The sequence below is a fragment of the Nesoenas mayeri genome, assembly GCF_963082525.1.
Source record: "Nesoenas mayeri genome assembly, chromosome: Z".
NCBI lineage: Eukaryota > Metazoa > Chordata > Aves > Columbiformes > Columbidae > Nesoenas > Nesoenas mayeri.
Window position 1 is genome coordinate 17,349,967 of NC_137542.1, and position 27,715 is coordinate 17,377,681.

The 27,715-nt window shown below is 43.0% G+C and overlaps 1 protein-coding gene across 2 annotated transcripts; it reads right to left on the reverse strand.

The window, feature by feature from the left end:
- Positions 1-498: 498 nt before the first annotated feature.
- SNAPC3 (small nuclear RNA activating complex polypeptide 3) lies at positions 499-27,715 on the reverse strand. Of its 2 annotated transcripts, XM_080362636.1 has the most exons (9): positions 27,407-27,715; positions 20,616-20,693; positions 19,824-19,908; positions 17,861-17,965; positions 17,218-17,367; positions 7,551-7,633; positions 6,069-6,233; positions 3,295-3,402; positions 499-1,460 (listed from the first exon to the last, which is right to left on the reverse strand). In XM_080362636.1, exons 1-9 carry the CDS (start codon positions 27,616-27,618, stop codon positions 1,313-1,315), a joined length of 1,134 nt encoding a protein of 377 aa, XP_080218762.1. In that variant the 5' UTR covers positions 27,619-27,715; the 3' UTR covers positions 499-1,312. The 2 variants fall into 2 exon arrangements, with proteins under 2 accessions (XP_080218762.1, XP_080218763.1); XM_080362637.1 differs by lacking the exon at positions 17,218-17,367.

Below are 27,715 nucleotides of genomic sequence, written 5' to 3' on the forward strand. Positions count from 1 at the left end.
AGTAGAATTTTGTTTCCTGAAAGTCTGCTCTGCATACAGGTATCAGTTTACCAGTTTCAGATATCAGTTTATCTGAAAGTTCGTCTTCAGAGCTCTAAAATACCAACTCTGGAGCAAACGGTTATGAGGGAGACAAGAATCCTGAAGGTTTGCACCGCGTGGGTATCAGGTGCTGGAGAGAAGACACCTGAAAGTTTGCTGTGTGAACAGGTATCAGGTTCCTGGAGAGAAGGTCAGCAGCACTCGGCTTGGCGTGTTTCCAGCTTGCAGTAAATAACAGACTGAACCTGACACTGAACTATTAAGTCACACTTCTCTTTGAGAAATCTAAACATTGTTCTGCTGTAAGGAGAACCCTAAATTACTCCCCTGTGACCCCTAAACAGCAAAGACCTCCACTAAAATCCCTGAATTCCAGATGACTTTAAAAAGCAAGGCACTAGTTAAGTATATTTTCTCTTACCAAGCAGAGTTTCAATTTAACACCACAGCCACAAGTATAAATCGGTCATGTTTTAATAAAAAACAATAATACTTACAATAACAGAATTACACCAAAAAAACCCAAGTGTACAATGAACACAGCTTTATGAACACTTAAAAGTGCACGCACGGTAAACAGTTAATGAAGTTATTTGAAAGGTAGGCCACAACTCAGTGATCGGTGAAATGTAGTTTACTCTTCAAGGAATCAGTCTTCTCAGTCAGAACACAAAGAGAGCAGTAGCTCACACACCTGAGCACCCCCCTGTTGGCAGGGAGGACCTCAGAATTTAAGAAGTACTATGAGTTCCTCTCCCAGAACAAATAGCTTCCTCTCCTCCTCCCCACAAATTCAGGCCTAGGCACTCTTGTTCAGAGACAACTGCCTGAGCTTTCAAGGTAAGATGCCCAAAGACCACATCCTCATCCTTTGAGGTTAACAGAGCCCTGGATGCACAGAACTTCTCAAAATCACGGCTGCTTTTGCAAGGTACTCTCTCTTTAAACATCCATATATTTTAGAGCCTATAGTCTCCCAAGTACTGTATTGTTGTAAAAATGTATGAAAAATGTAATTTATTAAAATAAAGCACATGGTCTGAGCTTATTTTTCCATGCTAACTTATCTTTTAAAATCACACTTACTCAGAAAAGCACACCGGAAAGTCTTCAAGTGCAAAGGGCTCCTTCTACCTCAGGGGGAAGGATTAAAAGCCTAACCCCAAACCCAGCAGTGTGCTCAAAACTTAAACTGTTTGGTGGTTTTAGCTGCCAGAACAACCAGATTCACCACTGTAGTTCATTGAAGTCATGCTGCCTCATGCCAGTTTCAGTTGAAAATCCCAGGATCCACATAAGGATATGCAAGAAAGTCCCCCAGTTTATTGCCTTCTGCATCATAATGGAGCATCCGAAAACAAACGTCACAGAAGAAACAAGGATCCTCTGGTGCCAGACTGTCTTCGTTGGTTACCCACCTGCAGGTTACAAAACACAAGCATTTTCCATATGAGTCCAACACATTCGTGACATGCACCTCAACATTCTACTCAGAGTTGGGGATGGCAGAAACAAACATCAGTGATAATATTATATTGACCAGGTACTACCCATATTGCATATCTCCCACCCCAGGCATACAGCTCTTTTCCAAAATCCACACCCAGTGTCAATTCCAGCTACTATTGTATACTGCTACAGCAGCATTTCCTGAGGAACACCTCAAACCTGCATAGCTGGCACAGTGCGTAACCAAAACCAAACAAAAAAACCCCCAACCAAACAAAAGACTCCATAACCCCAAATAAAGAAAACAAAACAAAACCAGGAATCTTCTGTCCACCCTATGGCCATTTAAGTCATAAAAGATAAACCTGTTTCCCCTTAAGGTAAGAAACTGTAATACAGAGCAGACACGTGACTGACCCAAACTAGTCCAAGTAATAACCAAATCCATTTACAAGACTAAAAGAAGGGCCTGGATAATGCAGGCAAGACAAGGAGAGGATTGCTGCACACTCCAGTAAGCACTGAAGTTAACATGAACACAGCTGCCAGTACAAGGAGGGCCTGCCGTGACACCAAGCAATTAATTTATGGTAGCACTCAGAGACCATGACAGCTCAAGGCCTCTAGTGATTAAAGATGCTATCTGCACAGATTAGAACATGCAGGACAGCCAGTCAAAGTAGCTCTGCTAACCATGGTTTAGCATCTCCCCACTTAAGCTTAGTGCTTAATCCTCGTTTTAATTTAATGCATTTACATCACCTCTGGTAATGCCTACCCCATCCCATCTTTCCCCCATATTGACCCTTTGGCTCCACCTCCCCTTATGGCGAAATGCTCCGCAGATTATAGCCACTTGTGAAGGCAACCTGGGGGCTCTGCTAGGAACACTGGGATGGGCTCCCGTCATGAGGGGAACTGGCTGTTTGCCTGATGCCAGGGAGGTCTAAGGCCAAAGTAGCAAGATAACAAGGACACAGCTGCTGCATCAAACTGAGGTTGAGAGTAGAAGCTGCCCTGGGGGGAAAAAGGGCATCCAGGTGTTTTTGTGAATACATCACTCATACCTATCAAATCAGGGAGACTAGCTTAGTCTCTAGAACTCCTTTAGAGACATTTCTACTGCCTCTATTGAAAGGCTTTTCCACGTCTAAGTAAATAGCACTAGAGTGTATAAACAGCACTGAATCCACATTCTGCTCTCTTAATGGTGGAAAATCTGTGCATCACAAAGCATTCCTTCAAGTACAGCTGCACAGCACAGAGGTTTCAGGTAGAGGCCAGGATCTCACCTGTGAGGAAAACTACATGCCTTTTAAAAATCTCTAGATTTTAACTTAAAGTCGGATAGATCCATAATTACTTCTGCTTACATGCTAGATTTAATTAAAGCTCTACGTGACTTGGGGCAAACGAATTTGAATCATATATCTTGTCATGGGGAAAAATGCAGCATTATCCCCCAAAAGTAAGATTTTAAAAAGTGATTTATTGAGAGCTGAGCTCTAGGTATACAAAAGCACCTGAGCCAAATAATTAACCTCTTTATTATTTCAGTTCTTTCAATCCTTCAAATCACCATCTCCAAATGAACGCTGTGTATTGGAGGAGGCCTTTTCCTGGGTAGGGAGAGAACAACTGCCTGGAGAGTAAGATCTGAGGACACTTGCATGAGGAATATTCACACTTCTTATCAAATACATACAGAGCTTTGATTTCTTTTTTTTTCTTTTTAAGTTAGTAGCAATACATAGAAAGACTTATTTAAGAAGACAGCTTAGAAGGATTGAGAATGTAGCGTACCTGGCTGTATACATTTTGCACACAAAGCATTTTCTGGTACATAACCAGTGTTTCTTAATTAGCACGGGATAAAGGTTCTTGTCCAGGCAGTCATCATGATGTATGAGCCTTGAGGGAAATAAATAGGTACATGAAATACAATAAAGATGCAGCCACATGGGAATTCATCTGAACATAAGCATGGACACTGAAGATAAAGCATTATTTAAATTCCTGTGTAAGCTGATTAGACTTCTGCTTAGCATTTTTTAACACAGATGAAGACCTGGATATAGGCTGCTGGTTGCACTGCTCATGGATTTTATGGTCAGGAGTAAATCCAGTTTCTTTAATAATTTAAGTTTCTTCAGACCATCTACTTTAGATGATCTTTTCAAAGCTTTTATCTCCTTTATAGACTAACAGGCAAAAACATCACAAGGTGAATGTTCAGACGCCTATAACCCTGAGATCATCTACTTGCAACATCTATGCCTTTCATTGGGTTGTATTTCCCTTGGGAGGCACCATTTACTAACAATGCTTAGGTAAATCAGGCTTCTGGGAACTGAAAATAATCTGTCACACACAGCAGACAATCAGAGGAGTGCTCTCTTTACCCGTTATGCACTGTGCAGAGTGCAGAGCATTTTCAAATACATAGCAGATAAAACTAACACCAGAGGCAATGTAGGCCCACTGATGAATGAGGTGGGTGCCCTGGTGACAGAAGATACAGAGAAGGCAGAGGTACTGAACGCCTTCTTTGTCTCTGTTTACTCTGCTGGAGGCTGTCCTGAGGAGCCCGGTACCGCTGAGGCCCCAGAGGAAGGCAGGACAATGGAGGAGTTCGCCTCAGTTGATGCGGACTAGGTTAGGGAGCAATTAGGCAATCTGGACATCCATAAATCCGTGAGTCTGAATGGGATGCATCCGCAGGTGCTCATGAGGGAGCTGGCTGAGGTCATTGCTGGACCACCCTTCATCATCTTTGGCAAGTCTTGGAGAACGGGAGAGGTGCCTGAGGACTGGAGGAAAGCAAATGTCACTCCATTCCTCAAAAAGGCCAAGAAGGAGGACTCGGGTAACTATAGATGGGTCAGCCTCACCTCCATCCCTGGAAAGGTCATGGAACAACTTATCCTTGGTGCCAACTCCAGGCATATCAAGGATAAGAAGGTCATTAGGGGCAGTCAACATGGCTTCACCAAGGAGAAGTTGTGCTTGACCAACCTCATTGACTGTTATGAGGACATAACAAGATGGATAGATGATGGCAAAGCAGTGGATGTGGTCTACCTTGACTTCAGTAAGGCATCTGACGCAGTCTCCCACAGCATCCTCACAGCTAAACTGAGGGAGTGTGATCTGGAGGATCAGGTAGTGAGGTGGACTGTGAACTGGCTGAAGGAAAGAAGCCATAGAGTCATGGTCAACAGGGCAGAGTCTAGTTGGAGGCCTGTATCTAGTGGAGTGCCTCAGGAGTCAGTACTGAATATATTATTCAATATATTAATTAGTGACTTGGATGAGGGAATCGAGTGCACTGTCAGCAAGTTTGCTGATGACACCAAGCTGGGAGGAGTGGCTGACAGGCCAGAAGGCTGTGCTGCCATCCAGAGAGACCTGGACAGGCTGGAGAGTTGCGCGGGGAAAAATTTAATGAAATATAACAAAGGCAAGTGTAGAGTCTTGCATCTGGGCAGGAACAAGCCCAGGTTCCAGTATAAATTGGGGAATGACCTATTAGAGAGCAGCGCAGGGGAAAGGGACCTGGGGGTCCTGGTGGACAGCAGGATGACCATGAGCCAGCACTGTGCCCTTGTGGCCAGGAAGGCCAATGGCATCCTGGGCTGTATTAGAAGGAGGGTGGTTAGTAGGTCAAGAGAGGTTCTCCTTCCCCTCTACTCTGCCCTGGTGAGATCACATCTGGAATATTGTGTCCAGTTCTGGGCCCCTCAGTTCAAGAAGGACAGGGAACTGCTGGAGAGAGTCCAGTGCAGGACAACGAAGATGATTAAGGGAGTGGAGCATCTCCCTTATGAGGAAAGGTTAAGGGAGCTGGGTCTCTTTAGTTTGGAGAAGAGGAGACTGAGGGATGACCTTATTCATGTTTACAAATATATAAAGCATGAGTGTCAGGAGGATGGAGCCAGGCTCTTCTCAGTGACAACCAACGGTAGGGCAAGGGGCAATGGGTTCAAACTGGAACACAAGAGGTTCCACTTAAATTTGAGAAGAAACATCTTCTCAGTGAGGGTAACAGGCACTGGAACAGGCTGCCCAGCGGGGTTGTGGAGTCTCCTTCTCTGGAGACATTCAAAACCCACCTGGACACATTCTTATGTAACCTCATCTAAGTGTTCCTACTCTGGCAGGGGGATTGGACTGGATGATCTTTTGAGGTCCCTTCCAATCCCTAACATTCTGTGATTCTGTGATACTACTGTTGATGTGGTTCCCACCTCATAGCCACTGTCACCTCCTCCTTCTCTCCTTGGCCTATCCACCTCAGCCCACTATTTACACTGCTCTGTTCCCTTTTCAGTTCCCACCCCTTAGCACCAAGTCTAAACTAACATGTCCAACTGACTCCAGCCAGAGCCATTAACAGCTTTCTGCTCCCTGATGCTCCACAATCAGTATGTAAATCTGACACATGCTAGCTCTGCATAGAAAGGGCTTTCCATCACGAGTGCCATTCCTCCCATACCAGCCATGCCATGCTAGTTAGAAAGAAGTCTTTTAATGCAGACAAATTACTCAAAAACAAACATGCAAGGGAGATTACTTACCTTATATCTGTGATGATAATGATGTGCTCACAATTCCCTTGGTGGCAGAAAAGGTATGGAAAGCCAATTTTGAGAGACAAATCATTAAATGTGTAATCCTCCATTTTAACAGACTGAAGATTTCCATAGCCTCTGTCATGAGATTCTGACCACTCAATAACTGTTCTGAAAACAGAAACGTCATCAGAATACCAATGCTATAAACTGTGAATGTACAGAAAACAAAGGCCCTGGGGAACATGCAAAAATCTCACTGGGATACAGTTAAAAACATGGAAATCAAAAGAGCTTACAATATTTTATAGTAATTTATGGTAATTTCACAGCAATACCACAACCTCACAGAACTGTGCACAGTTCCTGTGGAACACCTGCCTTTAAATCCCCACCAGGTAGCTTCTCCAGGAGTTCTAGTCAGAGTGTATGCTCCCGATGACCAGGTCAGGTTGTTTGCAACACAGCACTTCTCAAGCATTCCAATAATTCAAGTCACCAGCTGGTCATTTTTGCTGCCTTGGTCAATAACTCACTTTAAAGTATTAAAAAGCTTTTTTTGTTGTTTGTGCCAAGAAAAAACACAAAACACAAGTGCACAGCTACATTTCCAAAATTTAGCACCAGAAGGGCACTGGGCACTGTCGCAATTACTTCTTGGCATTTCAGCACACTCCTACATACAAGGCATTTTAATTCTACAAACTGAGTATGTTGTCACAGGCTCTTCCATGAAGATTGTTGTGGCTTATCGACAGAAAGATAAGGAGCAAAACTAAATTCATTTATCCAAAGTCACACCATGTCCAGAATAACAAGAACAAGGGTTCAAACTCACAGCTCTTCCATACCACCCATTTTATCATCTTGATTCCCTAAACCTCACTAGAGTGTCAGCAAGCCCATACTTCCTTAAAATAAACTACTATGTACAGCTTAAATGGATAGGACTTGTGTTAAACCAGTGTGAGCTATAGTTCCAAACAAGAGATACCTGAGACTCTTGGCAATGTCATCTCAGATTTCCCAGCAGTCACACAGTCCCCTCGTCGTTAACATTAAGGCATTCAGTATGTTTTCAAGACTGAGCAGAAAAACTGACTTTCACGCAGCTGAGCTTGTTGCCTTTCTGACCCACCTTCTACCTCACAGGCAAGTCTTTTGCTGGTCATGACAACTACAGAGGGCACTTAAACAGCCAGTACAGACTGGCATCTGTCACCTTCCACAGACATCCCATCCCAACAGAGCAAAACAAGATTTTTGAAGAAAAAAAATTGATTAATTCCCCTTTCTGAAGGGAAGTAAGCAGAAGGATTAAGTAGACCAAGAAAATTTAAACCTTTATGTAAAAATCAATTCAACATGAAAATATAGGGTGAAAAGTCCATTCTAGCTTCACACACAAGACAGTCCAGCCTTAAACAAAATGCAATAAATTTCCTGTCCCTTAAGGTTTTCCTTAGTCAATGTCTGCAAATACTGTACCTGCTCAGATCTCTGCACTCTGGGAATCTTCTATCATTATAAAAGATGCCTTCAAAATAAAAGAAAGCAGATTTGTAGAGATCCTGAGAAAGAAAGAGAAGTAAGTTTGCATTAGTGTTAGGAGAGCTTAAATACCTTAATCAATAACGTGTCAAAAACCAAGCACTTTACATATGTAAATTATATTAGGAGACCTCATTCTCCAAGTTTCTAAGAAAAGCTTTGCACTGGTTTTAGATACTGATGTGACAGCAAGGCTTACATGACTGCCAGCTATGCAGTTGCTCTGCTGACACTATTCTCAAGCCTTTATAGGACATTTTAGTGCTCTGCTCTTATTACTATCCATATCATAGCAGTTATGGATTTATACGAAAAGCGTCATTGCACAAATCGCACAAATTAAGCAACTGCACAGTACTGACTTGATAATATTTTTTAAAAAATCTACAAGATGTACTGGGTTGACACTGGCTGGGTGCCAGACCCCCCATCCAGTTGCCCTCTAACAGGATGGGGAAAGAAAATAACATGGACAAGCTCACTGGTTGAAGTAAAGGCAGTTTAATGAAAAAAGCACAGGCCACATGCAAAAGCAAAGCAAAAGAGGGAGATTTATTCTCTATTTGCCATCAGCAGGCAATGTCCAACCACTTCCTGTGGAGCAGGCCTCAGCATGCATAGTGGTTGCTCTGGAAGACAAATGGCTTAACCATGAATGGTCCCCTACTCCCTTCCTCCAGCTCTTATTGCTGAGCACAACGTCGCATGACATGGGACATGGTCAGCTTGGGTCAGCTGCCCATGCTACGTTCCCTCCCCATCTCTTGCCCACCCACAGCCCACTGGCCTTGAGGGGACCTGCAAAGACAACCTTGAGGCTGTGCAAGCACTGTTCAGCAACAGCCAAAACACTGGATGTTATCAACCCTGTGTAGCCAAAACCCCAAAGTGCGCATTACATGGGCTGCTGTAAGGAAAGTTCACTCTATCCCGGACAGACCCAGTACCCCTGGTCAGGACATACCACTAGATACTTTTTGCTGAAATGACACAGAATTATTGCAGTCCTGTCCCCTACACACACATACACAACAGCCACATGGGAGCAGTCCCTGGACACATCTATGTAAAAAAAGACATACATACTATTTTGGAAGGTCCAACCACCCTGCTTCTAGGGGTTCAGAAGAAAATCTAGCATCCTTCAAAATTCCCCGTTATTATGAAGTTTGTCACACGTAGACAGGCCATGTGTACCAGTTTTCTCCATCCAAAATAATCAACAACTTACAGTGCTCATATGGCATTCACCAGTGCAAAAGTCATCAAATTCCCCATCATCTCAAGAAGCTGATCTAACCCATAAGCTTCTCTCACACTAGCAAATTCTGAAGCAGGACTACAGAACTATTTAGGTAAAATCGCATCCATCCATAAAAAGCATCTCCCTCTGAAGGAACAAAACAAATAAGAACAGGAAAAAATCTTGCACAATTAAGTATCATTTTGTCTATCTATCCAGACTGCTTGCACAACAACATTCATAGAGCCATTTTCTCCTAAAATTAAAAATTAAGAGACATATTTTTCTTAGCACAGTTGTTTGGATTTAGTTTGACAACAATAAGGTAGCACCTTGGAATAGAATTAATGGCTTTCTTCAAGTAACTTTCTGGTGTTTTTGAGTTGGAATGAAGAGAATGTAAGAGCTTACTGTTAGCTGCTGTCTGATTTTATATCTGATTTTATATACATTAGTAGTAGTATATTATTTTTATTTTGTTATTTCATTAAACTATTTTTATCTCAATCCACAAGTTTCTCCCCTCTCAATTCTCTCCTCTACTTGGGGGTGGGGGAATGGGGAGTGAGCAAGCAGCTATTGTGGTTGCTAGCTGAGGTTAAACCACAACAAAATGTCATTTAACATCTAAGACAGGGGTAATTGTTTAGCTAAGGCATACATCTGCTTCCCATCATTTCCATCTCCTGTTTTTGCTGTCAAAACAGCCATTATATAAACAACCAGCTTCAGCAGAGAAATGACCAGGGAAGCTTGTGCTTTTTTATCCATTTAACTTTTTTAACTTAAATTGTGCTCTTCCAGGTTCTTTCTGGTATATAAGAGTGCTGGCTTGGTTTGTGCTATAATCCCCTACAGACCAATGCCAGACGGTGGTGTACATTATCAAACTGATCACCACACATGTACAGGGCTTAAGAAACGGTTACAGGAAGCAGGAGCCAGGCTTCTGCAGTGGACATTGAAGCAGGGACTCACAAGCAGCAAGGAAACACATAATCTAGGTACTATATTACATTTTGCTGAAGAAAAATAATAGCAAAAACAAAACAAAACAAATCACCTTTGTTTTAAGAGCGATACAGCTAACATGCATGTCTGTCCTGGGCTGGGGAAGATAGGTCAGCTGCCTTGCACAAGATCCATTACTGGAAGCGAGAGGCTGAGCGACACAGACTAAACCCTTTCAAACCACTCCAGAGTGGAACACTTCAGTACTGACTGCTGCCTGAGGAGCCATTCTGCATATGCTACACATGCAGCTGTGCACAGCTACACCACATACAAATGATGCTAAGATACACTGTATACACATACAGTTGACCTGTAAGTTACAGCACACAGTTTTTTCCAGATTTTCAATTGTACCTTGAAAAAATGCAGTGTTTCATCACCTTCCAGAAAAAAGAAACCTTCATTTGCAGTTATACACTGGCATTCAGGCATTGTACAAAATCTATTTCAACCTTGTACTTTCTTCAAGTTTGCAGAAAACTGCAAGGAATCCTTCCTTCATTCATTCATGGGCCTTAAAAGCATTTTGATAAAGTATGTCTCCAATATACATCAACACAGTTTCATTACAGTGAAGTGGTCCCAACCTGTACACCTCTAATTAAACTGTGTGCCAGCTCTCAGACAAGTAAAGGTTAAATTTATTCATCAACAGATAGACGTGCAGGCAGCTCAGAAGGTAATGACTGGGGAAGGTAACCTCAAGGAGTTTGGTTCCTTTCCATGATTAAGATGGTGACAGGCTCACTCCAACTGCATATTAATGAAATATAACAAGAGCAAGTGTAGACTTTTACATCTGGGCAGGAACAAGCCCAGGTTCCAGTACAAGTTGGAGAATGACCTATTAGAGAGCAGTGTAGGGGAAAGGGACCTGGGGGTGCTGGTGGACAGCAGGATGACCATGAGCCAGCACTGTGCCCTTGTGGCCAGGAAGGCCAATGGCATCCTGGGCTGTATTAGAAGTGGGGTGGTTAGTAGGCCAAGAGAGGTTCTCCTTCCCCTCTACTCTGCCCTGGTGAGACCACATCTGGAATATTGTGTCCAGTTCTGGGCCCCTCAGTTCAAGAAGGACAGGGAACTGCTGGAGAGGGTCCAGCGCAGGACAACGAAGATGATTAAGGGAGTGGAGCACCTCCCTCATGAGGAAAGGCTGAGGGAGCTGGGTCTCTTTAGCTTGGAGGAGACTGAGGGGTGACCTCATTCATGTTTACAAATATGTAAAGGGTGAGTGTCATGAGGATGGAGCCAGGCTCTTCTCGGTGACAACCAATGATAGGACAAGAGGTAATGGGTACAAACTGGAACACAGGAGGTTCCACTTATATTTGAGAAGAAACTTCTTCATAGTGAGGGTGACAGACACTGCAACAGGCTGCCCAGGGGGGTTGTGGAGTTTCCTTCTCTGGAGACATTAAAAACCCGCCTGGACACCTTCCTGTGTAACCTCATCTAGATGTTCCTGCTCCAGCAGGGGGATTGGACTGGATGATCTTTTGAGGTCCCTTCCAATCCCTAACATTCTGTGATTCTGTGTAACCTGGGAGTTGCTCACTGCTTATTTAATCACAGAATCCTGATAACTTTTTACAAGTCTGTCAGGAGGCAATCTATGACCTGCAAAGACTTAGAGTGGAAAAAAAAAAAAGGCAGAGAAACAGTGGAAGACAAGAAGTGAACATGAATTATTTTACAAGCTGAGTACAGAGGCATAAGCAGACTAAATAAAAATCAAGCAGGAAAACTGTGGACGACTAGGCACTCTGGATCCCCAGACCTGTCTAGTGTCTCTTATTAACAGTGAATGAATATTTATTTGTTCCCAGAGGTCTCTTTGAGCTATTAACTCAAAGGTGTCAAAAGACAGGAAATGCAGCCACTGGGCCCAGAGATGGGATTCATGACTGGAGATCACCTGCACAAAGGCACAGCTGTAGAAATGTGTTTTGCCTTCAGACAATTTGTTTCAATTCTGTTAACTGTTACCCTCCCTAGCTCTCCAACCACCAAGTGTAAATACTGCCATGCTCTGGCAACACCCTACCAATTTTTGTGGATCACAGCAGTTCTGAGCTAGCCTGGTCTAAACTTCAGAGAACAGCTGTCTGTCACAGTGAACAGAAGGACAAGGGAGCCACTGTTATAAACTTCTTGGTAATTTGAGTCAGGTCTTTCCCAATTAATGCTGGCCAGAGGTATGACTCAGACATTCCTTCCTAACAGACTTTATATTACCTTTAAGTGTGCAAGGAGGGATGCCCTATCATGTTTCTCCAAGGAATCCCAATAGTAGCAGTTACAACATAAAAGATCCAGAATCCTTGTTAAACATATCTGTATCTGTGGAACAAAAATACTTCAATATTGCCCAGTTCTTTTAAATATCCCTGATGCTGGTTTGACTGAGGTGTTTATGAAAAAAAAAAAAAAAAAAAAAAAAGGGGGCAAACAAAAAAAAAGGCACAGAATTGAATAGAATATTTCAATATTTCAGTTGGAGGGGACCTCCAGCTGCCTGACAAGTTCAGAGCTGACCAGATGTTAAGAGCATGTTATTAAAAGCATTGTCCAAATATATCTTACACACTGACAGGCTTGAAGCATCAAACACCTCCCTAGGAGGCCTGTTACAGTGTTTGACCATCCTCTTGGTAAATAAACAGTTCCTAATGTTCAGTATAAAACTTCATTGGTGCAGCTTTGAACCATTCCCACATATCCTATCACTGGATCGCAGGGAGAGGAGTTCAGCATTTCCCTCTCCGTTTCCCCTCCTCAGGAAGCTTCTGAGGGCAAGGAGGTTGCCCCTCAGCCTCCTTTTCTCCAAAGCAGACAAATCCAAAGTTGTTAGCCACTCCCCACAGGACATTCCTTCTAGCCTTCTCACCAGCTTTGTTGCCCTCCTCTGCATGCATTTGAGGACCTTCCCATTCTTTTTGAATTGTGTGACCCAGAACTGCACACAGCACTCAAGGTGGGGCTGCGCCAATGCTGAATACAGAGGGATAATCCCCTTTTTTGGCTGGCTGTGTTTGACACACCCCAGGATGGGGTTTGTCCTCCTGGCTGCCCGCACACACACTGATGACTCACACCCAGTTTAATGTCAACCAGCACCCCCAGGTGCCTTTCTGCAGGGCTGCTCTCCAGCCACTCCTCTCCCAGTCTGTACTTGAGCCTAGCATTCCTCTGTCCCAGGTGCAGAATTCAGCACTCGGACTTGTTAAATTTCATCCCATTAATCACTGCCCAATGAAGAAAAGGCAAAGAATAACACCATAAATCTCAAAAGTAGCAGGAATGAAAGAGAAGTTAGGCCTATTTAAACGCAAAAAAAAAAAATTCCAAAAAGTCTCTCTGCATCAACTGACAAGCTACACTTGTTTACTCAACCATGGAGAAAAGCAACATGATCCTCTCACTCAGCCTGTGTACTCAAACTTCAAGAGAAGTGAAAGCTGGCATCAACAGCTAACTTACTTACACAGTCTCTTTCCTGCAGACTCTCAAGAGTATCATTCTGATTTAAATCAGTCTCCAAGATCTTTAAATTACTTAGAAATTATTTCCTCTATTTGGAAAAAGCTAACACACCTCTGGCAGGTCATGGTGCCACTTGCTTCCTAGACTAAAAGGAAGAAAATCCTATCCCCCCAATTGCTAATTACCTGTTTGCTAAAGCAACATGCAAATTTTATTGTGAAGACTTACCACACACTGAGCCTACACTTCAATGCAAGCTGTAAATTCACAATCATGCTTGAGGAAAACAAATAAACATAATGAATGCACTTCACTCATTAACAGCTCCTGCTGAGAGGCTAGGCATAGCGGCATGCACTTACCTTGGGGAAATTATTGATGTGAGGAAGCCTAAACCTCAGCCCTGCTGAGGCCATGACAGCCCCACAAGACTCCTCTGCATGCCCAGGAGGAGAGTCTCAGAACTAACCAGCTAGTGCTTTACTTGACACTAGTAGAAAGACTCTTCCACTTACTTTACATAAATGAAAAGACTAGTACCTGGGATGTCTTTCTGTCTCCTTAAAGAATAAAGTGCTGTCTTTTACTATTATATTTATAAATATACAATGTCCTCTGGTTTCTTGCAGATTGTGTATGATATATTATTTTATTTATATTATATTGCTGATACATCATACTATTAATCTATAATACTGGCAGAACAGCTGGCGCCCAAGGTTGATAGTCAGTGGAATAAAGTCTAGTTCAAGGCCAGTAACCAATGGAGTACCTCAGGGTTCAATACAGGACGCAGCCCTGTTCAAGACCTCCATTAATAATCTGGATATTGAGGCAGAGTGTGCCCTCAGAAAGTTTACAGATTACACAAAACTGGGAGGAGTAGCTGATATTCCAGGTGATTGAGCTGTCATCCAGAGGGATCCTGACAGGCTGGAGAAATGGGCTGACAGGAACCTCATCAAGTTCAACAAGGAGGAATGCAAGGTCCTGCAACTGGGGAGGAGAAGTCTCAGACACCAATATATGTTGGGTGCCCCTCAGCTGGAAAGCAGCTTGGTAGAAAAGGACCTGGGGGTTCTGGTGGACATCAACTTGAACATAAGTTTGCTTTAGTTGAGTTTCAGTTGAGTTTGCTTGAGCTGAGTTTGCTTTAGTTGATGAGGACTGGGTTAAGGAGCAATTAAATAGACTGGACATCCATAAATCCATGGGTCCAGATGGGATGCATCCGCGGGTGCTGAGGGAGCTGGCTGAGGTCATTGCTGGACCGCTCTCCATCATCTTTGCCAAGTCTTGGGAAACGGGAGAAGTGCCCAAGGATTGGAGGAAAGCAAATGTCACTCCAGTCTTCAAAAAGGGCAAGAAGGAGGACCCGAGTAATTATAGACCGGTCAGCCTCACCTCTGTCCCTGGGAAAGTAATGGAACAACTTGTCCTTGGTGCCATCTCAAGGCATATCAAGGATAAGAGGGTTATTAGGGGCAGTCAGCATTGCTTTACCAAAGGTAAGTCATGCTTGACCAACCTCATAGCCTTTTATGAGAATGTAACAAGGTGGATGGATGATGGCAGAGCTGTGGATGTGGTCTACCTTGACTTCAGTAAAGCCTTTGACACAGTCTCCCACAGCATCCTCACAGCTAAGTTGAGGAGGTGTGGTCTAGACAACAGAGTAGTGAGGTGGGTTACAAACTGGCTTAAGGAGAGAAGCCAGAGAGTGGTAGTCAATGGTGCGGAGTCTAGTTGGAGGCCAGTATCTAGTGGAGTGCCTCAGGGGTCTGTACTGGGGCCAGTATTATTCAATATATTCATTAACGATTTAGACGAGGGAATAGAGTGTACTATCAGCAAGTTTGCTGATGACACTAAGCTGAGAAGAGTGGCTGACACGCCAGAAGGCTGTGCTGCCATCCAGAGGGACCTGGACAAGCTGGAGAGTTGGGCGGGGAATAACCTAATGAAATTTAACAAGGGAAAGTGTAGAGTCCTGCACCTGGGCAGGAACAACCCCAGGTTCCAGTACAAGTTGGAGAATGACCTGTTAGAGAGCAGTGTAGGGGAAAGGGACCTGGGGGTCCTGGTGGACAGCAGGATGACCATGAGCCAGCACTGTGCCCTTGTGGCCAGGAAGGCCAATGGCATCCTGGGATGTATTAGAAGGGGGGTGGTTAGTAGATCAAGAGAGGTCCTCCTTCCCCTCTACTTGGCCCTGGTGAGGCCACATCTGGAGTATTGTGTCCAGTTCTGGGCCCCTCAGTTCAGGAAGGACAGGGAACTGCTGGAGAGAGTCCAGCACAGGGCGACAAAGATGATTAAGAGAGTGGAGCACCTCCCTTATGAGGAAAGGCTGAGGGAGCTGGGTCTCTTTAGTTTGGAGAAGAGGAGACCTTATTAATGTTTATAAATATATAAAGGGTGAGTGCCACGAGGATGGAGCAAGGCTCTTCTCGTTGGCAAACAATGATAGGACAAGGGGTAATGGGATCAAGCTGGAACACAAGAGGTTCCACTTAAATTTGAGAAAAAACTTCTTCTCAGTAAGGGTGACAGAGCACTGGAACAGGCTGCCCAGGGGGGTTGTGGAGTCTCCTTCTCTGGAGACATTCAAGACCCACCTGGACATGTTCCTGTGTGACCTCACCCAGGCGTTCCTGCTCCAGCAGGGGGATTGGACTAGATGATCTTTTGAGGTCCCTTCGAATCCCAAACATACTGTGATACTGTGATAAGCCACCATAGTGCACCTCCAGCAAAAAAGGGTAATGGTGTCCTGGGCTCCATTACAGAATCATAGAATCACAGAATATTAGGGATTGGAAGGGACCTCAAAAGATCATCTAGTCCAATCTCCCTGATGAAGCATTACACAAAGCATTGCCAGCAGGTCGAGGGAGGTGATCCTTATCCTGTACTCAGCACTTGTGAGGCCACACCTGAAGTCTTGTGTTCAGTTCTGAGATTCTCAGTATGAAGAGACATAGACATACTGGAGAGAGAGTCTCACAAGGGCCATGAAGATGAAGGCACTAGGGCACCTCTTCTAGGATAAGTGGCTGAGAGAACCAGGACTCTTCAGTCTGGAGAAGGATCAGAGAGGATTTTACTAACATAGACAAATACCTCTAGACAGAACAGAGCCAGGCTGTCTTCACTGGTGCCTGGTGACAGGACCAGAGGCAATGGGCACAAATTGAAACACAAAGCTTCCTCCTGAACATCAGGAAGCACTTTTCCCGGTGAGGGTGACAAAGCACTGGCACAGGTTGCCCAGAGACACAGAGACATCTAAAAGCTGTCTAAACATGGTTCTGGGCAACCTGCTCTAGGTGAACCTGCTTAATCAAGGAAGTCGGTCCAGGTGACCTCCAGAGGTCCCTTCCAACCTGAACCATTCTGTGATATGATATATATGTAACATATTATCAAAATAATGTAATTTCAGTGTTTTCAAATAGAGTACATTTTCTTTGACCCCTTTTGCACATCCCCAGTGACCACAAGGCAATTGTGCAAGAGCAAAATAATATTAATTCCTACTTCTCACTAGCACCCAGTTGCAAACACCAAAGCATGTAAGTCAAAAGAGGGATCATCTACATTTAGCTATTACCTCTGGTGTTTTAGAATACAGATCAAAGTAAAGTCGGTCAACAGGGATACATTTATGCAAGAATCCACTGCCAGTGATACTACTTTCTAGTGGTAACATTAATGGTGTTTTTCTTGACATGGCACAAACCAGGCAGAATCCATCCAGCCTGATCTAGTGCTGAACACAACGAAGCAAAACTCTGCCTCCTTCTTCCCTGTATGTTTTTAAAGCTCCTACACATGCAGGGCTTTCCAAATAGAAGGCTTTACCTTGCTGATGTGCTCTGGTGCTTGATCTGGCTGACTGCTGAACTCACCACCTATCTGGAGGTCACTGACACAGGAAATCGAGTCTCTCAGCTCGGTGAGCTTCTGGCTGCCCAGTACAAGTACTGTCTGGTAGGGTTTGTGATCTTTATGCTATGAAGAAAAAAGTATACAAGCTTCAAACAAAAATCACTTGTCAGCATCAGTACTGCTCTTCAGTTGACAGCTTGAGATCATAAACAGCAGCATATGGTGCATTCCCTGTCTGTACAAGATCTCGCATCTTGCCTCAGCCTCTCCTAAGGCTGCCATTTATTAGTTTTATTCAGAAACTCAAAATTCACATTCCCCACAGGAAAGTGCAGGAAACACAGAAAGTCTGAGGACACTAATCCCAAATCTAGGAAAAGTACTGTAGTTTTCATGTATTTAGTCTCAGATTTTGAGCTTTCTGTGAAATCAATTAACTGCTGAGTAATTATTGTAAAGATTACCTTCTGTAAACCACTGACAGAATGAAAGCCAGGAAAAGCCTTAAGAAGTTACCACAGTTGAAGGGTTTACCACATTCCCTCAGTGAATTCACTGACTTTAACTGCTTGGGAATGCAAGATTTTACCTGAGGAGGGATCAGAATGCAACCAACCTTCTGAAATATGACAGGATAAAAGATGTTCAGAGTTAAAAGTAGTTCTCCCTCCTCAACCTGATCTGTTGGATTGTCTGGCCTCTTTCCAATTGCATGGGACTCCTGGAAAAATAAAGACACATATATTATATTAGCAATCACTTATGTATCAAAGCCCCTGGATAAAAGTCTGAGAAACACTATTCTAATTGTAACTCATTTTTGACTGTGTAGTCTTATGAATTGATAAAAGCCTACTTCCTCCAAGATGGAAAGGTGAGAAGCTGCTGTAATTACTGATTTCAATCATTTTCCTTCATTCCTCAGCTATAGAGAAGCTGAGATACCTCCAGCAATTACGAGACAGCTGGCTACTCCTCGGCTACTGAGGGGGCCTGCATAAAGGACTGAGTGCCTGCTGCCACCCCACCGCCATGGAACCCAGCTGCTACCAACTTCCACCATTTAATGCTCTGAAACACTTTTAAAATGCTTTCACATGTAAAAGGGGATTGCACCTCCCAGCTTGAGAAAGACTGACCTAGAAACTAGCGACCGGAAAAAGTATCTCAAAATAAAAATTGGTGCAACACCGTCTCTTATGAGGGAAATTTGACATAGCTGGAGGTCTCAAGATCTTCAAAATCCAAACCAAAAATCCAGCACTGCCCTTGCCACACCACCATGTTTTTGAAAAAAAGTGAAAGCATTTCCATTTTTACACTCTACTTTGTGTTTAAGACATAGCCCAGCAGTGAGTACAAGGGAGGGCACTTTCCTGTGGCAGTCATTTCCCTCCTTCTTCAACAAATCAAGAGAGAATATTGACAGCACAAATACTTCCCACCAGCATGAAGTGTTCTTCAGATTTAATAACAGGAGTATGTATGCTATGAAACTTCAGTTCAGAGATACTTGTGCTCCGTCCTTGCATCTCTCTTTTTCTCATTTCTTATTGTGCTCATCCTGTTCTAGGATACCGTGTTCACAACCAGCTCTGACACACATACCAGTTACCATAGCTTGTTTAAAGGATGCAGTAACTGACCATGTGCTCATTCTTCAGAAAGAGGGATAAGACACCGCTCATTAAAACCCTTTATGAAGACTTTTATTGCAAATATTTTCTCAGATACATGTCCTGTGCTAAGAGCCCAACAAAGTTATTGCATCTCAGCTGATGCATGATATTTAGATCATATGGCTATCTCTGGACAGTTGAAACAAGATCACTCATGACATACCAGAAAATTTAAGGGGAAAAAATTGTTTAATAGTCACAAGTCAGGCTCCTTCCTCATTACACCTCCAACCCTAATTTGTATGGTAGTTCAGAGCTCGCTTGTTCAAGCCATGGACTCCAGCACTGTGAAGTTTAAGAAGTTTTCCTTTTTAGGACTTTGATGGTTGTGAAGAAATCTTTAAAAAAGAGGTACTAATAATAGTTAAAAGAATCCCAAGATAGCTTTTGAGGAGCCGACCACTACACTTCTGGTTCCCAACAGCTCAGAATGACTGAGAAACTTGTGCTACAAAGCTCAGAATTAGAAAGTTACTGCCACCATGGTCCTACTGTCTTCCTCTTTCAGCCCTACAGAAACTAGATCACAATCATTTCTACATTAAAGCTCAGATTCTAATACAGGACTCCAGAAGCAAAAACATTATTCATTCTGTCTAGCTCTACAATAAGTTCACATAATGCTCAGTACACTTGATCCCCTACACAATGCTTTAGTAGCAACAAAACAGAAGCAGTCATACAGTGTTAATAAGCTGTAATTCCTCCTTACCATATTCAGTACTAACAGACCACAAGAGCAGAGGTTTATGTTCTATCTTTACAAAACGTCTGTAATCATTATCTGCAAACTCGTATCTGTAAACGTTTATAGTGTACAGAGATTCACAGCAATGAGAAAACAAAACAGAAGTTGAATTCTGCTTGTGCGGAATTATCACAAGATGACATGCAACTTACCATCTCATAAGCAAGAGTTTCTTGTCTGCAAGCCCGATCCACAATAATTGTTTCTTCTCTCTTCTCTATTGCCTTTTTTCTAATTCTGAAGGGCAGGAACACAGGAAAAAATTTCATTCAGTAACTTCCACGCAGAATCTCTAGGTATATTTTTAAACAACATAAGCTATTACAGTACAGCTTTCAAAGAGCAGGATTCATGGCTTAGTATGACAGATCAACTTAAAACACTCTTGTCTCTGAACTCCCATAAAATCTGATAGCAAACAGGTCAGCTTGTAGACTTCAGCTTGTGTTTTTCTTTTGCCTTATGTGCCAATAACAAGTTGTTTGCATGGATTCAGATAGAGAGGTACCTGGCTACAGCTTCAGTACTTGTACTTTGGCCGTTACAGAGTGACTGTGGGTTACCAGAGGTAAGAGCTACAGATTTATTTCACAAGGCTTCACAGAAACCTCCTGCACATGACTATGAGAAGTCCCCCGCACACTCCAAATTCAGGTGCTAAAGCAGAAGTACCTAGGTCCAGAAATTCTAAGTCCTTCCAATAAGAAAAATCAAATATTCTGCATATTTGAACAATAAATTCCTAATAACACTCAAGTAGAAGGCTCCCACCAATTACCCTATCATAAGCTGATGTTTCTGCATTATGAACATTTCTGGACACTGCTTCAGAAAGCACACCATTGCCTAGAAAGAGAGCAAGAAGCTAGCCATGGCTTTGTGCTTGCTTCGCACCTCCCTTCCCCCCCGGTTCAGGGTGCTGTGAGTGTACCATAATGACGTACTGAAGAGTAAGCAGACTGCTATCTTCAGGAATAACATCTGGGTCCTCTTCTTTATCTGAAGACATTAACATGCCAATGCTAGAACAAAGAAAATAATTATTATACATTTTTTCAGACTTACTTCATTACACAACTCAGTTAAGTGATTCTTAAAAGGACCAAAGACACCAAAATGTGAACAAACAAGACATAGCTTTTGCAACCTAAATCAGGGCAAAAAGGCAGTATGGTTGTTAAGATAAAGAACCAAAAGACACAGAGTCCTGCAGTTCATATATGGCTTTCACAGAGATTTGGTAAATTTTATCTTCATTTTGCCTTCTGCTTAAGGGACCGCAGATGCCTAGAGAAGTTTAGCAAGCCCTGTTCAAAATATGCGTCCAATACTTTTTATAAATTAAAAATGTCAATTGACTTTTTCAAATCTCATCCACCTACTCTGATTTTATGATGATATATGGAGAGATAGATCCAACCAAAAGGAATCATCAGCCTCATCCTATAGGGTAAGACTCACTCTTAGGTACAAACATGGGCAAGCCACCACATTTACGCAAACTGTCATTGCTGTATTAAGGCATTAAATTATGCCACATTTCTTCCAGTGGGAATAAGACAACACTTCTGTCTGAAGTGATAAGTCCACTCTTCCTTGTATCCTTCCTTCCATCCTCAAACCCTTTTCACCCTCACCCTTCTTGTGTTTGCACAGAATCCAAAATATAGCTAACCATAGTTTTCTGCTGCAGTGCAAACCATTGCAGGATGTGAGAAGGAAAAGTGGAACTGCTTTTGGCTGCAGCAATGATTTAAACTAATCATACAAGCATTAGGTTTTCATAACATAAATGATTATGGAATTTCTCATAATCATGCCACAAAAAATGAGTTTTTTGGGATACCATATCTGCTTCCTTGCCACAGTTCTGTAAGATAAGGTTCCCCAACACCATTCCACAAACAGACTAAATGATCCATCCAGAGGCTTCAGACAAGACACTAAAATAGTATTAATTACCTTTTTAGAAACATACAGAATAATGCTGATTCAAAGATGGTAATATTTTTGTATTCATCACCAAATAATTTTATCCAACTCCACAAACCGCCTGAGAAAATATTATTGAAAACAGAGAAGTATCCTCTGCTTTGAATCAGACTTGACCTCTTTAGTCTCTCTACTGTTTGCAGACTATATAAAGGCAGGGCTTATACCACTCCTTAAGTTGCAGTTTGAATTCCAGCAAACTCTTGTGCAAACCCATCCCTTTATGGGACAAACAAACCATTGGTGAAGTCCAGGAAAAACTTTTTGAGTGTACCATTTATTTTCAATATAATTTATTATTTCATCATATTCTTTTTCACTATAATTTTATAATGTTCCCCATGTCACCAATGATAAGCTAGGTAATACTATCACTGCAGTAATGAATAAGCCATTAAAGTGGAAGTGCAGAGGTATACACAGTAATTGAGAAATAGAAATCTGGAATCAACTGTTAGCAGCTGACAATAAGCAAAAGTCAGATAAAAAATTTTGGTTTGGGTCAGATGGTCTAGTTCTGATGACCCAATAAAGTCACCCTGTACTGAAGATAATATGAATTTACTATTGTTTAGTTAGTTTCTTACCATCCAGCAATACACAGAGTTTTAACCTTCCTTCCTTACAGGTTTCATCTCAAACAGAAAATGGTTCCTTTGATAAAAGGGGATTCCTTCAGGAGCACCACTTTAAAAGAAACTATGCAGCAACTAGTTATAACCTCTTGGAAACAGAATCAACCTTACCCTTAGATTCCCACTTGCTGAAGTGGATACAGAGACAACTGCATGAGTCTTTATCAAGCACAGACTGAACCACTGCTGTGTGTAGTGATTTAACTTAAGGGAGTAGAAGAGCACTTTGAAAAACATAGAGCAAACATTAGCCTTTCAGATGGGGTTGTTCTCCCTTCAGGCTAGATTAGTGTTATGAACAGTCTACCTAATGAACTAATGTATAGCCCCTGACAGTCAAAGCAACTTACAATTGACCCTTCTGTGGAACTGACATGCTACCAGCATGAACAGACTATTTATCTACATCTTCCTGCAGACGGATCAGTGACTACATTCACCAAAAAGCCCCTAATCACTTGAAGACCTGCCATTTTGAAGAAATTACTGCGTATTTTGGTCTTTAGACACCACATAGGTTATCTGCAGGATTTGAAAATGTATATTATCTACTACTGTGAAGTTTCATCTTGCATCAAAGGTGACAGTTTCACATTTCCCTTCTATGCATACATATGATGTCAGATCTCACCAACACCACTTGTGTTTTCCTTCCCTCCCACAACCAGGGATCTCTGGCTGTGGTATTCACACCATACCCACTAATCACCTGCTGCAGGAAGAAAAACTTAACGTTCCCCAGAAAGGAGCTCCAAGCAGACATGGTGTAAAATAGCTGGCATGTAAGCTGCTTCCCCTTTTTCGTTGCAGGACAGAAAGGTAACCAGTAGAAACAGAAAGTGCCACTGAATCCAACAAGTTCTGTGGACCCTTGTAAGCCCAGATACTGCCATTTCTCACTCCTGAAAAGTCAGAAACCTCAATTTCTAAAGGATTACTACACATAGAGCACCTTTTTCAGTATTTTGAATCAGTATAAAAATTAATTACCTATGTCATTGTATCACATGCACTGAAGCCTTGAAAAGCTTTGCTATATGGCCTTTTTACAGAGGCCATGCTGGAGCTCCTTCTGCATAACTTCACTTCAGCCAGCCAAACCACATCACCAATATGTGGTCCATGGTCCTGAGAAAATCAGGCTTTACAAATGGAAAGTATATGCTAATCCCTCAAGAAATTAAGGCTAAGTAGTCAATGTCATACACCTAACAGATGAAAGTGCAGGCAATACAAAGTCTGCACCAGGCACACCTCACTCCTGACAGCTACAAGCATGGGATCACACTGTGTCCCCACACAGAACACTCCCTGCGTGCAAGACAAATACACTCAGTACACTCAGTTATGTTAGAGAGGAAAACACTGGCCATACTGTTTAATGCATGCTGATATGAACTGTAGGAGAATGACAAGGAACAACAAGTGTTATATAAAATTCATGTCCCCAGGCAAGATATTTTAAGGTAGCTAGAAAAAAAAAGGCCAAAGGCAAGGCTATGGAAATAGTCTATCAGTGAAACCTTTACTAACCATGATTTTACTTTCCTCAAAACATTCTGACAGCGTAGCGAGCTTTCTCAGTTGTAGAAATTAGAAGATGCTTTAGTATTTTGCCTGATATTTTCATAGGAAGATGATACAGTGTTTATATGCCCCTTTACATAGCATATATTTTAAGGGCAGTACTTTCATCACCTTTGAGACACTAATACTACAAGACGCTAAATACTAATACGTTAAGACGCTAATGCTAGCTTAATGCAGCTTTATAACACGTCCCTAGAGATATTAACACCTACCCCTTCTAATAAACCAAGAAGGTGAATTAGGGCTGAAGTGGAATAATGTACCTGTAAACCTCACCTCCCTTTACTTATGTAAAATTCACATTGACTCGAGTCTTAGCCTGTTCTACATGCACACAACAAATCACTCTGAAGGCAAAATAGGGTAACATAACTTATCATGTCTCAATTGCTGAAGACACCAATAATGAATCCCAAGGTAAACGTCTTTGCTCACCACTAAGGCATTTGAACAAACCTTAAAACTTTACCCTCTCAACACCTTGGTTATTTAAGAGAACTACTGATGCAATCTCCTAGCTAAGGTGTAAATCTTACACCTGTTTAAAATCTGATGAAAACCCAAGTGATCTCTATAATGATTGCCTGCATACAACTTCAGCAGTATGCAAAGCATTCTTACTGAGTAAAATTCAAGTAAGTGAAGATGGGATTCTTTTTTCCTGTATTCTGTTTGCAGAAAAAAAACCTTACCAACCATCAACAACACTACACTGAGATGCACAAAGAATTAAACAGCATTTAAACATTATACCATTTCTCCTCACCAGAAAACTGTAGATCATCAAGAATACTTATACACTATGTCACTATAGTCTAGAAAAAGATTTAACCATTAATATTTAAAAACCTCATCCTGAGTCCATGAAAGGTTGTCTTAACCTATTACTATTTTAAGAACAGATATAGGAGGACTATCTACATCGTCTCATCTCTCCTCTACCTAGAGAAAACCTCCTTAACTTGCCAGAAGTTCCATATAAATAGTTCACAGTCAGAAAAATCTAGTTTTATATTCAAGATGTGTTCACTTCAGCACTTAGAAAAATACATTTACACCAGTAATAAATGTGACACCAAGACACCATAGAACACATCTTGGTGCAGTCCAGTGTTTTCAGCTCTTCTCAAGGGAGAAATACAAACAGCTGAGAGCAGGCAAGTGAAAGTGTTCAGAGGTAGTGATTTGAGGTTGGCCAACATCAAGGGCAGACTCAAGAGGCTAGGACTATTTAATTTAAAAGCAAAAGCACATGGGGATTAGCGACTGGGATTTCCAGCCTGCACAGGGGAAAGGTCACACCAGGATGCATAGATTTATCTTCATTCTCCTGCAAAGCCAACAGGCAGCTGCTAGATGATCTGTTCTCTCGCCTGCATAGACTGACTGCTCCTTTCTTCTTTTGCAAACCTCTTCCCTACACAGCACCACTTTCCATAGCACACTCAGAGGCAAACACACAGCACTGTTCTGTGACGCCAGCAAACGCAGACAGCAGTTGAAATGTGGCAGTCATAGATTGAAGAAAGCTGAAAGAAGAAGCAGCAGAACGAATGAAGGGAAAAATAAACAAAGCATAGAAAAACAGCTTGGAATTCAAGTGAAATTAGTGACAGGCTCCAGCAAAAGGATCACTGCAGAGAATAAGCCACTGCATAGGAGCAACCAGAGACTACATCTGCCCTGGGAAAGCTTAAATAATAATTCCCATAGTTGCTGCTACATGAGAATACATGAACTGTTTTTAATATTAACATCAGCCTCTATATTCACTAAGCCTAGTAGTGGCAAAAAATTATCCTAGTTACCAGAACTATGACAGCTGACATAAAGCGTTGTTTGAGGTAAGCTAGTGTTATAAAAAGCAAGAATGCCTGACAAATTTCTCCTTTGTTGGCAAGGCAAGACATAATTCAGTAAGTACTGATTTCCTACTGATCAAAAATGCCCCACAAATCTGGATTTCTGAATGGCTTACTAAGCTCTCACCTTTGCACACAGCACTCACACAAGTATATTTTGGCTCAGGCATCGAACTCTGTGGTCCTGGGCTCCTATTCTCTGTGTGTTCCTTGCCTTTTACTAAAGCAACAAATGTTCCTACATCTTTCTCCTTCCTTGGAGACACCATCACCATTTAAACAAACAACAATTATCAAATCAGCTCCAGTTTCTCTCAAATAATGTTGCTTATGTTTTTGCTGTCATATTATCCCTGTAATCTGGGGCATAACTCTGAAAACATTTAGAAGGACACGCTCATGAACAACACTATATCTTGCACACAGAGCACTGAAGGAAAAGCTAAGAGCTCAATATATAGTGCAGTTCTAGCTACATTCACAGAATTCTGTCTTCTGCATCACTTTGGAGACTATTCATTCTATTCAGAACATGAAAATGAACAATCTCCATTTTGCATTTGAAATAGCTCATAAATACTTCTTCGCCTTTGAGAAAGCAATAACTGAAGGACAGAACCTGCACAAAGCTATACAGATATCAACAGAACTCTGCTATGCCTTCCTTACTGCTGAGCTACAGACAAATCATCAACTGTGATGCCTCCTGCAGGAATTACTGCCTGAAATCAAGCCTTTGTCTACAGGAGATGATTCCCACTACTCATGTGACCTGAAAGCCTCCCAGATTTAGTATGTTAGAGCCTGCTGCTCTGACCCCCATATGGTTCCCTTCCTCTTTCAACATTACTTTGCAATTCACTGGTCTACAAATATGAACGAAGTCACAACTGCAAAATAAGTGAATGTTTGTTCTTTCCCAGCCCTAGTACAACCTAGGCTGCTCGGGCAAACAGCACTCTCCCCTGCACCAAAAAGCACTTGCACAGCTTTGACTTCACCACCAGCCCTGACAAAAACAGCAAAGGACTCAGACAAGCTCAACAGTTAATTAATTTTGCCAGTCACCAGAACTCATCTAAATGACGCCTAGGCCTTGTTCTCCAAATAGCATATGACTTTCATTTTGCAACTGGGGTCTTCTAAAACCATGGACACATTCAGATTCTTTAGGTTTTACCTAGTGAGCAATATGTTGCTAAGTATTTACTTTACTTGTTAAGCGCTTAACTGTTTGTTCATGAGTTCAAGGCCATAACATAAAGTTTCCTCCACCAGTGGAACAACATCCTGCAGAAACAAAACATTTTCCTTCTCTGCTTCATATTTAACCGTGAGAGAAAAAACCCAGGCGGGACAGGCCGGGAAGGGCTGTTCAGAAGTGCTTTTGCCCGGGTAACCCCTCGCCTGGTTTGAAGCGGTGCAGCATCTCAGCGACAGCACCTACTGTCCCCGGCCCGGGGCGGTGCGGGCACCGAGCGAGGCCCGACCCTTCGTGCCAAATGCCCGCGGGCGGGAGCCGGTGGTTCCAGCCGCGCCTCGGCCGGAGCACCGTGAGGGCAGCAGCCGCGGGCCCCGGCCCGCAGGCCGCCGCGCGGCTCCGGCAGCACCCCGTGCTCCCAGCGGGGCCCCGCGGGCCGCTCTCCCCGCTCCCACCTGCACACGGCCCGCAGCTCCGCCGCCGTCTCCGCCGCGCAGCCCAGCTCCGCCGCCACGGCCGCCTCCGCGTCGGCCGCCGCCTCCACTGCCAGCGAGAGGTCGGGCGGCCCCAGGTGCTGCCGCCACCCGCGGCCCAGGGCGCCCACGCGGAAGGCGCGAGTGTACACCTCCGCCGCCTCGTAGTCGGGCGCAGCCTCTGCCGCCGCCATGGCCGCCGGGCCCGTGCGCGGCCCGCTGGGGCCTGTAGTCCGCCGCCGCGACCGTTAACGGCCGCCGCGCAAACGCGTCACGGCCGCCTGAGGCTCC